Genomic DNA, 12,661 nt, shown 5'->3' with positions numbered 1-12,661 from the left:
TCAGTAAAAGTATGGATAATTCTCTTTATTCCTTTAGATCTTCCTATTCTAAAACTGCAAATTTGGCATCATTTTATAAATTAATTTACTGAGAAAACATTTAACATTTTCAGCAATTTTTAAAAATCTTACTAATATTGTTAGAAAAAAATAAGTTTCATATATGAAAAATAACTTATCTTCAAATAAAACCTTTTTTAAAAAAAGTGCATAGTATCAGTTTCAGGTAGGAATTGGATACTTCTGAAAAACTAACCTTCACATAGGTGTGTAGTGAAACAGATAAATGAATGAGCTAGGAAGCTGTTACATCAAATATTTTCATTATTACTCACTTTCATTTTCTATTGTAAAAGTATTTTCCTTCAGTTTTATATTATCATCATCCTGAGTTTCTGAAGATGTTGATTTTATATACAGCTTCCATATTCGTATCAGGCAATCTTGTGAACAGCTTGCTAGGAAAAGATCTCTACCTAATAAAACAACAAATGTTATTATTTTTTAAACATTATATTCTTAAATTTAGGTATAAGACTTTCTCTCTACAATATGCTGATCTCTAGATTTCCTGAAAAAATGAGACTCTGCTTCCCTACCCTTTACTCATTTGACCTGTATTTTCTTAGTAACACTGGCAAATATACATACAACACTAATAAATGGTTACAATGTGCAGCATTGTTATACAGTCCACAAAATTCTACAAAGAACTCAAGAATGTTTGCATATGTAATAGTCAGCTAGTGAGCTTCTTAAAACATCAACTAGTTTCATCCTCTACCACCCAAATCAATAGTTAACAAAGGGGTAAGTATCCTCTTTTCTAATAGGGACAAAGAAAAATGTTACATACAAAGGAAACATTAAATGAACATATAAGAGGCTGCTTTCCTGGAAGTTCCACACACTTGCCCCATCATATGTACTTCAGCAAGATTTCATACTGACCAAAGGTTGCCCATTCCACGCCTCTTATCCAATCTTCATGTCCACAGAGAAAAAGCACTTTCTGAAACTAGTAAGATAACAAAAATCATCGGGCTTGATGTAAGAATTTAATACTTTATGTATATCAGTGATTTCATTTGGGGTCACAGCCAGTCCTAATGCACAGTTTTTGCTTGTTTGTTTTTATTTTTTATTTTTTTATTTTTTTTAAAGATTTTATTTATTTATTCGACAGAGATAGAGACAGCCATCGAGAGAGGGAACACAAGCAGGGGGAGTGGGAGAGGAAGAAGCAGGCTCATAGCGGAGGAGCCTGATGTGGGGCTCGATCCCATAACGCCGGGATCACGCCCTGAGCAGAAGGCAGACGCTTAACCGCTGGGCCACCCAGGCACCCGTTTGTTTGTTTTTAAATTGGGAACACTCTGATCAAGAGAAAAATATAGAGCTCTCATTTGGGAATAAAAATTTCATTATCATCTAACTCATCTGAGTAAGTAATACAGTATCTATAGACCTTAAATAAATACTGTAAATGTTTACAGGATAAAATGACATGTGCTGTTCTATAGAAAAAAGTTGGGTGGTTGGACATTCACAACCATTGTAAACTTTCTTATAGGATGCAAAGAAACAAGTATCTCCATGATTAAATAAATAAGCCTAAAGTTAAATTTCCTCTTTTCTGGAACTTCCCTTCTGTAATTTAACCACTCAACGTGTAGGTAAAGCTCAGAATGACAAATAAACACTATCAGGGGAATTTCACCATAGATATACTATATTAAAATTTACAAAAACAACAAAAAAATCCACTATCACAACATCTTCCTCCTGTCCTTCCCCCATCCAATGATCTGTTTCCCACCTAACAACACTGGACCAGGTGGCCAACGTAGCACTTACTTGGTGTTCAAACAAAGTGGAAAACTGTCTAAGAGAAAACTGTCAAAAAAGATTCTCCTACTGGATTATTATGGTTTAGATTAGAATATCCCTAAAATTCTACAATCTGGAAATAGTCTGTATTAAGATACGTAATTAAGCAGAACATAATTCTAGTATCTTAATGAAATCATTAATTACCTGGTCATCTCGCTGAACGAATAAATGAATTTTGCAGTCATCATCGCCACATGCTAATATTGGTACTGAAAGGATAAAAGAGGCTTTACTGTAAATATTCCATCACATGTATGATTATCAACAATGCTGGATTCTAAGCACGAGATAAAGTTAATCCAGGCTTCTATTTTCCACACCCTGAACAAACATTGAAAGTGCTCAATAAATGTCTATAGGAATAAAATGAACACTCTAAAACATGCTATTAAACGGTTACTTAGTCCTTTCCTCCATCCTGTGTCACTTATGAAAGAAGTAGTGGTGAAAAGAGAAACACAAACAACATTTCACCCAAGTCAACCAGAAGATTAATCCAAGAGGTTGTTAACCCAACTAAGTAAAAAAGTGTAAGAGCTATGAGGCCAGCATCACGACTACTGCACAAAGATTTAAGGATATGCTTGTCACTTCAACTATCTTACATTTTGTTTGAGAATTCAAAAATAAAACCAAATTCATGAAGCAAGTGGAAAACAAAGTAAAAGGCCGTGTAATTACTGCACAATTTTAAGTTGCTAAGAGAATAGATCTTAAAAGTTCTCATCACAAGGAAAAAAAAATTCTGTAACTATGCATGGTCGGGGACATTAACCAGACTTACTGTGGTGATCATTTCTCTATACAAATATCAGATCATGATGTTGTACGCTTAAAACTATTATGTCACTTAATACCTCAATTTGTGAAAAAAAAAACAACACAAAACAGGTAAATACGTAGCTAAAACACTATCAGGGGCGCCTGGGTGGCGCAGTCGTTAAGCGTCTGCCTTGACTCAGGGCGTGATCCCGGCATGATGGGATGGAGCCCCACATCAGGCTCCTCAGCTATGAGCCTGCTTCTTCCCCTCCCACTCCCCCTGCTTGTGTTCCCTCTCTCACTGGCTGTCTCTATCTCTGTCAAATATAAATAAAATCTTTAAAAAAAAAAAAAACCACTATCAAAGATGAGGTATAAAAATTCATATCACCAAAGGATGGCAGATAAATAAGGACTCTTTTTCTAAGTAAATGGAAATAGAAGTGTGTTTTTCAAGGATTTTCTCACTTTAAATCAAGCAAAAAATAACACTCCAGTCACTGGCCTCAGTGTGGAAACGAAATTCTCCGTTATAAAGCCAGAATGTGTGAGTTCCTCCTACCGGGATCCCTCACACAGAGCAAAGTGGGAGCATCACATGGAACAGGGGAGCTACAGTTCCTGCTGCAGAGCGCGTTGGAAGCTGGCGGCTTCCAGGCCTGCCTCTCTCCGCCGGGTATGTCCTCCGGGAACCTAAGGTGGCAGAGATGGACCGACTCGCACTGGCCATCAACTTTGGGGAGGATCATCAAAGGCACAGACAGATAAGTTTCATAGCAAAAGGGAGAATTTTGTGCTGGGAAATTTTAAGTGGTCTTGGGCAAATGGTCATTCTGTAGGATGTGAAGAGACGCTCATCTTCACAGAAATGTTCACAGGGTCCATCTTCAGTATTTTTTCAACTTATTCTAGACCTTCACCTTCAAAGGGTTAATTTTCCCAAATCAGATCTACAGATGTTGATAATATATCTGATAAATAGCAGTATCGATCCCAAGTACATGTTAAGTCACTTAAATTTTCAAGCGCTATCAAAATTCTTAACAGCTTCCCTTAATTTTATGTTCTATACAAAGATCATTTGAATACTGAAAACAAAAGTACACCTCTGGTGAGCACACCATAATGTACAGAGTAGTAGAGTCATTATGCTGTACATCCGAAACTAATGAAACATTTTGTCAACTATACTTCCATTTTTTTAAAAAAGTATATTATCCACGTTTCAACTTGTTTCATGAAAACATTTAGATATGAAATTAAGACCTAATGTTTCTTTTAGGTTCTGGTTGTATGAAGATATAAAAATACATTACTGTTCCAGTGTATACTTAGCAGGATACTCACCATCAGTATTAGGCAAATAAGATAAGCAGAGAGCCAGAGTGAATCCATTTCCAAAGTTCAAGGTCTGAATGCACGTTACTAAGAAATAATAAAAAACACCATGAACAGCTAACTGTGAGCTCATCCACCCTGAAAGCCTAGGTGTAGGAGGGGATTAAAGAGGTCAATCCTGACCCCCCGCCAATGACCATGTGAATTTAAATGATCAACCTTTAACAACATTACAGAGAACAAAATGACTTAAAACACTGAAAAAAATGGTATGTATGTTCTTCCGTCATTCACTGGACAATTACTACTTCCTTTGGAGTATAATGTCCATAAACCTACCTTCTGCACCCTTTTTAGACCAGATTCGAACAGTGGAATCGGAAGCTGCAGAAACTATCAGTGTATGTAATCCAACATCTGATGCCCTCCTCTGGTAAAGAGCATGCACTGCATAAACAGGTCCTTCATGGCCTTGGAGATGGACTGCTTTTAAAAGCTACCTCAGAAAGAATTGACAAAAACACGGTGATAAAAAGAGGAATTAACAGTTCCATCTTTATTTAACTAAAATCACAGAATTAAAGGTACAGTTAAAATGCCTGACCCAGAAATACATCCTTTCAAGTTGAAGAGAATGTAAACTTCAGAGAAGCTGGTCTGAACACAATAAGGACACATGATGTGCATAGCCTTTGACACAGCAATTTCCCATCTAAGAATCTACTCTGAGATGCTAACCACACTAGAGTAACAGATAACAAAAGATAAATGCAGAAAGACATTCATGACACACTCTTTACAACAGTGAAAAACTACAATTAATCTAAAATTGCTAATAGGGAACTGATTAAATTGTTATAGACATACACTGTAGCCAGTAAAAAAGATAACATGGAAAGACAACCACAACACTGACATTTTTGAAGACTATAGCCAGCTTTGTGGAATGTTCCTTCTTTTGGATTAGTGTGATATTTCCTCATTAGATTCCGGATATACATTTTGACATCATTACTATCCACGTACATCACATCAGGAAGCACATGATACCACTCTGTCCCAATTTTAGTGATGTTAACCTTGGTATCCTAGTAGAGGTAGCATCTGCCAGGTTATTTCACTGTGAAGTTAAATTTTTTGGTGATACGACGTGAGATTACCCTTTGGAATCGGGTAAATATTCTATTCTTCATCAAACTTTTATCAAGTACTTTTAGCATACACTCATGATACTTGCCTGAATCAAGTACAGCTAGAAAATGAAAAAAAAAATGGCAAATGGAACTAGGAAATCCCATTTGTTTATAAAGTCTACCTGCCTGCCATGCAAAATTATTCCCTATGGTATCATTTCTGCTATTTTAGGTATACTTTTTAGAGTTCGAAATGTGTGAGATTCCACCATGTCCTTTGAGAAGTGTTCTATAATTTGCTGTCTACTGAAATAGAGGGGCCCCTTAAATGGCTGCTCAGTTGTTTTCACAATTTAAGCAAAACTTTGCCACTCAAGATGATTAATGTTATATATTAGGATCCGTACACTAGCTTCCTATAATGACTGACCTTTGGCTTCTTTGAAAAACCATTTTAAAAAACTCAAGTACAGTATAATCTCTTTTATGTATAATTATACACACAAAATAGAGAGGTAGAACAACATTCATTAGAACGTTAACTGTTTTGTACTTAGTTTTCCTTCTTTATACTTTTCTGTATTTAAACTTTTTTCACATGAGTCTGTATTATTACTTCCTAAAAAATTACATCTAAAGTACTCACTTTACGTTTTTAAGCAGGATTATATATCAACCATCAGAGACCTTTAAAAACTCAAACAAAAGAAACCTCTCAAGTTCACCAGCTTGTTAAAAACCAATGCTCAATCATCAGACACTCAAACCTCTCATTATACCAGCTTAGAATTATTTCCTTTTATCGGAAGTCAAGGTGTGTTGAGCTCCTGTGTACGTGGAAATGAATATGGAAAGGAACCTGTAAGCCTCTAAGGTTTTCATGTGTGGACCCATCCCCTAAATCCTCTTATTCCCTTCATCCCCCTTTTACGCCTTTTACCTTCCTGCTGTCCTCCTCCTCGTTTGGCCTCACATTCTCTTCTGGCCTCTAAGTTTGCTGTCTGCCATCAGATACTCGCTCAGCCTACAGTCCTCTCTATTGACAGAAGCATGAGGCAACGCTGAAAAAAGTTTTCCAAGGATTACGTCAAAATCTCAAAAATGAGTGCTCAAATCATTCTCTGGATTCCTCTGCCAAGATATGTCCAAGCAGGAGTTAAGTTTGCTACACCCCTCTTTGCTCTCATTCAAGTCTAGGTGCTTCCAAAATCCCCACCTCCACATCTGCCCTCTCTTTCTAAGGGCAAGTCTGGATGTCTGGCCAGCAATTCAAGTGACATGTCTATAAGTAAATTCCACATCTTTCTTCCTACTTCCCTATTTTTCTTTGTAGAAGCACCTTTCTCCCAGAGCCTGAAAACAGAATCCCACTATTTTTAATTACTCACTCCCTTAACACCAGCTCCCACTCCTTTGATAACCAGTCAATGTCAAAATCATCTTCTCTTCAAAAACACACCCCACACTGCTTTCTTCATATCTTTTCCTACTCTAACTTGGCACAATGCTGTCAGATTAATCTTCTTTTGACACTCATTTTCTTCTGCTTAGAAATCATCAATGACTTCCAAATGCCTGCTAATAAAGAACAAACTCTTAAAGCTGATATTCACATTGCCATACAATCTTCTCCTATTGTACTTTAGTACCACCGCCTACAATGAATTACCTAGGAACATTTCTAAAACCACATTGTTCAGAGTTACAAGGAATGCTAACCGATTTAAAAGGGAAAAAAAAAAATTCAAACTTGAAAGAAGTTTGGAAAATGCTAGTTAAACAAAAATACTCACGTTCATCCACGTCAGAACTCTGCAGAGATTGCACTATACTCAGGGTGCACTGGGACTCTCTAAAGAAGGTATAGCATATATACCTTAGGTATATATACCAAGGTTATTTCCCAACCTTGATTGCCCATAGATTCCTTTTCTTCATGTAACTTCTTGAAAGATGAATAATTCTCTGAACAAACTTTAGAAAACCCTGCTCTAAAGACATCTTAGGCTTTGGTTAAGACTGGATACTGCTGACCAGGTGGTCTCCTTTATCACCTGAGCTTTTTTATTCATGCCATTTTTCCTACCAGGAATGCTCACTCCTTAAATTCCTCCCAAGAAAACCATCCACACTTTAAGACCCAACTCAAAGGCCACCTCTTAAAACTCTACTGAACTCACATGGTTGTGGTACAGCAAGTTAAGAGTACATATCTACGAAGCTACCCTTGTACTTCAGCTCATCAAGTACATTTTGCCATCAAAACCATGTACATGACTCATAAGCAGAATTCTGCCTCCTCTTCATCTTCTGCATGACAGATGTTCAAATGTCTAACATGCTTTTAATCTTTGCTTACAAGTAGAAACAACCCAGTGCCCATCAACAGACTTCCATTCATACTCAGCAGTGCACATTATAATATTACTTAGAATTATGTAAATCTATACCCACATGGTACAGCTGTCCTATGAACACAGGCAGCGTTAATTTTTGCTATCACTGAAAAGAGAACAAATGGCCCCTGTTCTAAGTGCAGTTTGAAAACTATTCCAAAGTGATGGGAAATTCACAGAAATGAATGACAGCATATGAATATTGGAGCAAATATTAGAGGGAAGGGTACAGGGCATGTGAAGTATAGAAGATACAGGATCTGTATTATTGATAAGAATGAAGTGACGTCATAAAAGAACACAGTAGATATTAGGAAAAGAGCTGAAAATAAAAGCAGATATAAGTTATTTAACTATAAATATGTCTACCCACCTGATCATTCTCTATTTCCCAGTGAATCACTTGATTATCAGATCCTCCAGAAACTAATTCTGTAGAAGAAGCTGAAAAAAAAAATTGATTTCCATATTTTTATTTTTTTCCCAGCTGTTTTCAGAACTTTGAAAGCTACAGAAAAGATATAAGAAAACTCATATACTCCTTACCTAGACTTTCCAACTGTTAACATTCTGCCACGTTTAACATCTCACTGTGTCTATGTTTATGCGTAGACCTCTTTGTTTATGGCAAATCATTTAAAAATAAGTTGCAGACGTGAGGACCTCTGACTCTTAAAACACTTTATCATGTATCTCCTAAGAACTGGAACATTCCCCTACATTGCCACAATACAATTATCATATTCAACAATTTTAATCGTTGACACAGTATTATTAATGTAACATAGAGTCTATATTAAGATTGCCCCAAATTGTCCCAGTAATGTCTTTTATACCTTTTTAAAATTCTGAATCTAAAAACCACACATTGGATATCTGTCATATCTTTTCAGTGTCCTTTAACCTAGAATAGTTTCCCAGTTCCCCTTTTTTGTGACAATGAGTCCCAGCCAGTTGTTTTGTGGAATGTCCCTAATCTGGATATATCTGATTGCTTCCTCATGTAAGATTCAGACCAAACAGTTTTGGCAGGAATAACATATATGAGATATTATAGTCAGCTGCTGCTATCAAGTATATGACATATTTTTGAAATAAGACAAATATTTCAAAGTTTTTTTTAACCATTTATAACTTTTTAAAGATTTCATTTATTTGACAGACAGTGAGAGAGGGAACACAAACAGAGGGAGTAGGATAGGGAGAAGCAGGTTTCCTGCTGAGCAGGGAGCCCGATGAGGGGCTTGATCCCAGGACCCTGGGATCATGACTTGAGCAAAAGGCTGACTCTTAACGACTGAACCACCCAGGCGCCCAACCATTTACAACTTATTGTTGATAACAAATGGATAACAACCAACAGGGGGGTAAATATCATTTTGATTTGGATTTTCCACTTGTTTGTTTCTTCTGGCCTACGTGCTAGATACTTAGAGGAAGCAGCAGGGGGATTATCTAAAGGACATTAGACTTGTAGTCAGAAGTCTCGGGTTCACGTCCTAACCCTAGCACCAACCAGCTGTGATATCGGGCTTTAATTTCTTTATCCATCACAGAAATTATGCCATTTAACTACATGATTTTGGAAATTACTATAAGGTACATGAAAGTAATGTGTTAAAATTCAGACATTTTAAATATATAAAACAGTATTTTTTTAAGTAGGTTCCACACCCAACATGGGGCTTGAACTCATGACCCTGAGATCAAGTGTCACATGCTCTACTGACTAAGCCAGCCAGGCATCCCTGAAAATATGAAATGCATTATTAAAATTTTATGTTCTTGGGGCGCCTGGATGGCACAGTGGTTAAGCGTCTGCCTTCGGCTCAGGGCGTGATCCCGGCTTTATGGGATCGAGCCCCACATCAGGCTCCTCCGCTATGAGCCTGCTTCTTCCTCTCCCACTCCCCCTGCTTGTGTTCCCTCTCTCGCTGGCTATCTCTATCTCTGTCAAATAAATAAATAAAATCTTTAAAAAAAAAATTTTATGTTCACTAATACTTGGGTTAGAAAAAACATCTTAATTATCTGGTGACAGAGCCCTAATCTTAGAGGAAATCAAACATAATAGTTATAGATTACAGTGAAACACAAGCAATTCATTTTATGTAACCTCACTTTTAAAGGGAAGATAAAATACACTAGCCCAAATTAATATTTTATAATAAATCCCTATACAGAAATTCAAGTAGTCTTTGATGTCACTTGGTGGCAATTAATATAATTACAATTGTGCTTTAATATCTGCACCAACAGCCACTCTTTCTATTATTTAGAGGTTTATACTGACCTAACATGACTAATCCTACATTACCAAGTGAAATCAGTAGCTTATTAAACTTTTTTTAATGTCACAGATAAAGTCATGGCAAAGTCTTACTCATTCAGGAACTTTTGCATTTACACATGGCTCAGAATGCTCTCAATAAATGTTTATGGAAAGGAAAATAAAATTAATTCAGAGTCCATAAGAATACCACAGTAGGTATCTATAAGACATCTGAGGAAATCCCATAGGACTTCAGAAGCACCATCTAAAAGCAATATGTTAATTAAAAATTCTTGAGTCACAGAATCGTAGAGATAAAAGAGACCTGGAGATAATCTAGTCCAGTAATCCTCAATTATTTTGGCACCAGGATTCTTTTACACTCTAAATATTTTTTGAGGGGGCACCTGGGTGGCTCAGTCATTAAGCATCTGCCTTCGGCTCAGGGCGTGATCTTGGAGTCCTGGGATAGAGACCCACATCAGGCTCCTTTGCTGGGAGCCTGCTTCTTCCTCTCCCACTCCCCCTGCTTGTGTTCCCTCTCCGGTTGGCTGTCTCTCTGTCAAATAAATAAATAAAATCTTTTAAATAAATAAATAAATAATAAGAATTTTTTGAGAACCCCAAAAGCTTTTCTTTATATGGACTATATGTACCAATATCAACCACATTAGAAATTAAACCAGAAATCTGAAAAAACTTTTTTATTAGTTTATTTAAAAGTGATGATGAACCCCATCACATGTTAACATAAATAACATTTGTGGGGGTCAGGGGGAAATCCCTATATTTTCCAAAACAAAAAAATTAATGAGAGGCACTGTTTTACATTTCTGCCAATCTCTTTAACATCTGACTTTATTAGACTACAACTGGATTTTCATACCTGCTTCTGTATTGAATCTGTAGTGGTATGCCACCGTTTAACTTGAGACAGAATGAGAATGAAAACTGTCAGTAACCTTTTTTTTAAGATTTTTATTTATTTGACACAGAGAGTGAGAGAGCACAAGCAGGGGGAGCAGCAGGCAGAGGCAGGGGGATAAGCAGGCTCCCACCTAAGCAGGGAGCAGACATTGGACTCGATCCTAGGACCCTGGGATCATGACCCAAGCCGAAGGCAGATGCTCAACCTACTGAGCCACCCAGGTGGCCCTGTGGATAACTTCTTGTATTATTCTGAAAATAATTTTGACCTCACAAGTGTTGTGAAACCCTAAGGTCACCCGATCAACTTCAAGCGTTTACTTTTCAGGTGTTACTAAGGTGTAAAGTGAGGTGAAGAGAGATGCAATGTCCTGCCTAAAAAAACAACAGCTTGTCTGTGGCAGAAATAGATCTCAAGCCAAATCCTCTGGATCCCAGCCTGCACCTCAGCACAGGCCCTGCTTACAGGCTTTCAGTCAAAAACTATGGGCAATGGAGAGGGTCTAGCCAGAGTCAGAGGCTGTCTCTACACTCATCCTAGGCACTGCTGTGTTATCCATGGTTTGGTTCTATGAAGTACAGGTCAGATATTTCACTGGGCATATCATTTTTCTTCTGTTTTCCAACTGCATAAAATCAGATAAGCTAATGTTAAATTAAAACAAGTGATAAAAGAAAAATGACTAATTATACTTTATCAGAAAACAATTGAGATAATCTTTAACAACTAGATTAATACTTACAACCATCTTGTTTACAAATCCACTGTATGCAATTGACTCGAGCAGTGTGACCATTCAGGTTGGTAATAACAACTCTTTTCTTTACAGAAGAAAACACCAGTTAGTAAATAACAATTTATCCTACAGAGGAATTAATAAATTAATAAAAGTCAGATATCAGCGGTTTTGATACTAATCAAAAGTTCAGGATTACTTCAAAACGAATCACCTCTCTTAATTCCTAAACTTTAATCCATAGTTTAAACCATCCATTCTGATGTGTGCCTGCCTTTTCCACTACTCCACATTTCCTATGTCCTGTACTCTCAGCACACTGAGCTCTCTGGTTTTCATCTGCTAGCTCCTACTAATCACCTCCATCCTTCTCTACTGGACAGCCTGTCTTGACAGCCTAGGCTAGGCGAGGTAACTCTTCCTAGTGTCCCCACAAGTCTCAGGGCCTACTTCTACCATGCTTACACCAATCTGAGGGCTTTACGAGCAAAAAACCCCCTCAATAGAGGAATTCATGATTACTGGATTCAAATTCATGACTCAACTTTGCATACTATTGCTAATCAGGTGTTGGGTCCTCCAGCCTCAATGATACAAAGTTACCGGCCACAACTACCTCCTCAGAGAGCAGATCTCTTCAGGGCCTATAGCCAAGTTCCCAGCAGCCCCTTAGACTTTGCTTTCAGCAAAATCCCTCCACACTGTTGGCTTTCTTTACTTCCTGCACCACTGACAATATTAACTCTATGCCTATACAGTGCCTTCCTCTTTAGAGCCCCTTTCTCTACTGCCAATAGCAGTAACTTCCTATTTGCTTATATGCCAACTGAAATTCTCATGACGAGAAGGTATGTAAAGTAAATGTGCAAAAACTAGTATATTTCATACGTAAGTTATTTGAAGTTGTGAAACAACTTATAGTATATTTCCCTGTCTCTCTCACTAGATTAAGAACTCCTTGATGATTAAGATCTTATGATTATCTTGGTGTCATCACTACCCAGTCCAGGGCGAGCCCAGAAGGTCCTCAAAAATTTGCTGAATGAATATCACTCCAAAACTTTATTTTAGCATCTGACATGCTCTTATTCCTATATTAATTAAGTGCCCAAACAGTAAATACTTAACAAAACAAAGTACTTTTTAGGCCCAATATACTTTTTTGGTAAGTTAAATCCCCTAACATGACCACCAAGTTATCAT

At 37.2% G+C, this 12,661-nt stretch overlaps 1 protein-coding gene across 1 annotated transcript in view; it reads right to left on the bottom strand.

The window, feature by feature from the left end:
- The window catches only part of ELP2 (elongator acetyltransferase complex subunit 2), a 43,935-nt gene that overhangs the window by 29,928 nt on the left and 1,346 nt on the right, over positions 1-12,661 (bottom strand). Inside the window, exons 2-8 of the mRNA XM_002924667.4 lie at positions 11,465-11,543; positions 7,896-7,966; positions 4,333-4,489; positions 4,003-4,080; positions 2,038-2,102; positions 952-1,018; positions 336-476 (exon numbers count right to left, since the gene is read on the bottom strand). Coding sequence (XP_002924713.1) covers positions 336-476; positions 952-1,018; positions 2,038-2,102; positions 4,003-4,080; positions 4,333-4,489; positions 7,896-7,966; positions 11,465-11,543 — 658 coding nt within the window. The remainder of the gene's footprint in view (positions 1-335; positions 477-951; positions 1,019-2,037; positions 2,103-4,002; positions 4,081-4,332; positions 4,490-7,895; positions 7,967-11,464; positions 11,544-12,661) is intronic.

This window comes from Ailuropoda melanoleuca, chromosome 14 (genome assembly GCF_002007445.2).
Source record: "Ailuropoda melanoleuca isolate Jingjing chromosome 14, ASM200744v2, whole genome shotgun sequence".
In the NCBI taxonomy this organism is placed as follows: domain Eukaryota; kingdom Metazoa; phylum Chordata; class Mammalia; order Carnivora; family Ursidae; genus Ailuropoda; species Ailuropoda melanoleuca.
Note: the sequence above shows the minus strand (reverse complement) of the source record. Positions and strands in the feature narration are given on the sequence as shown.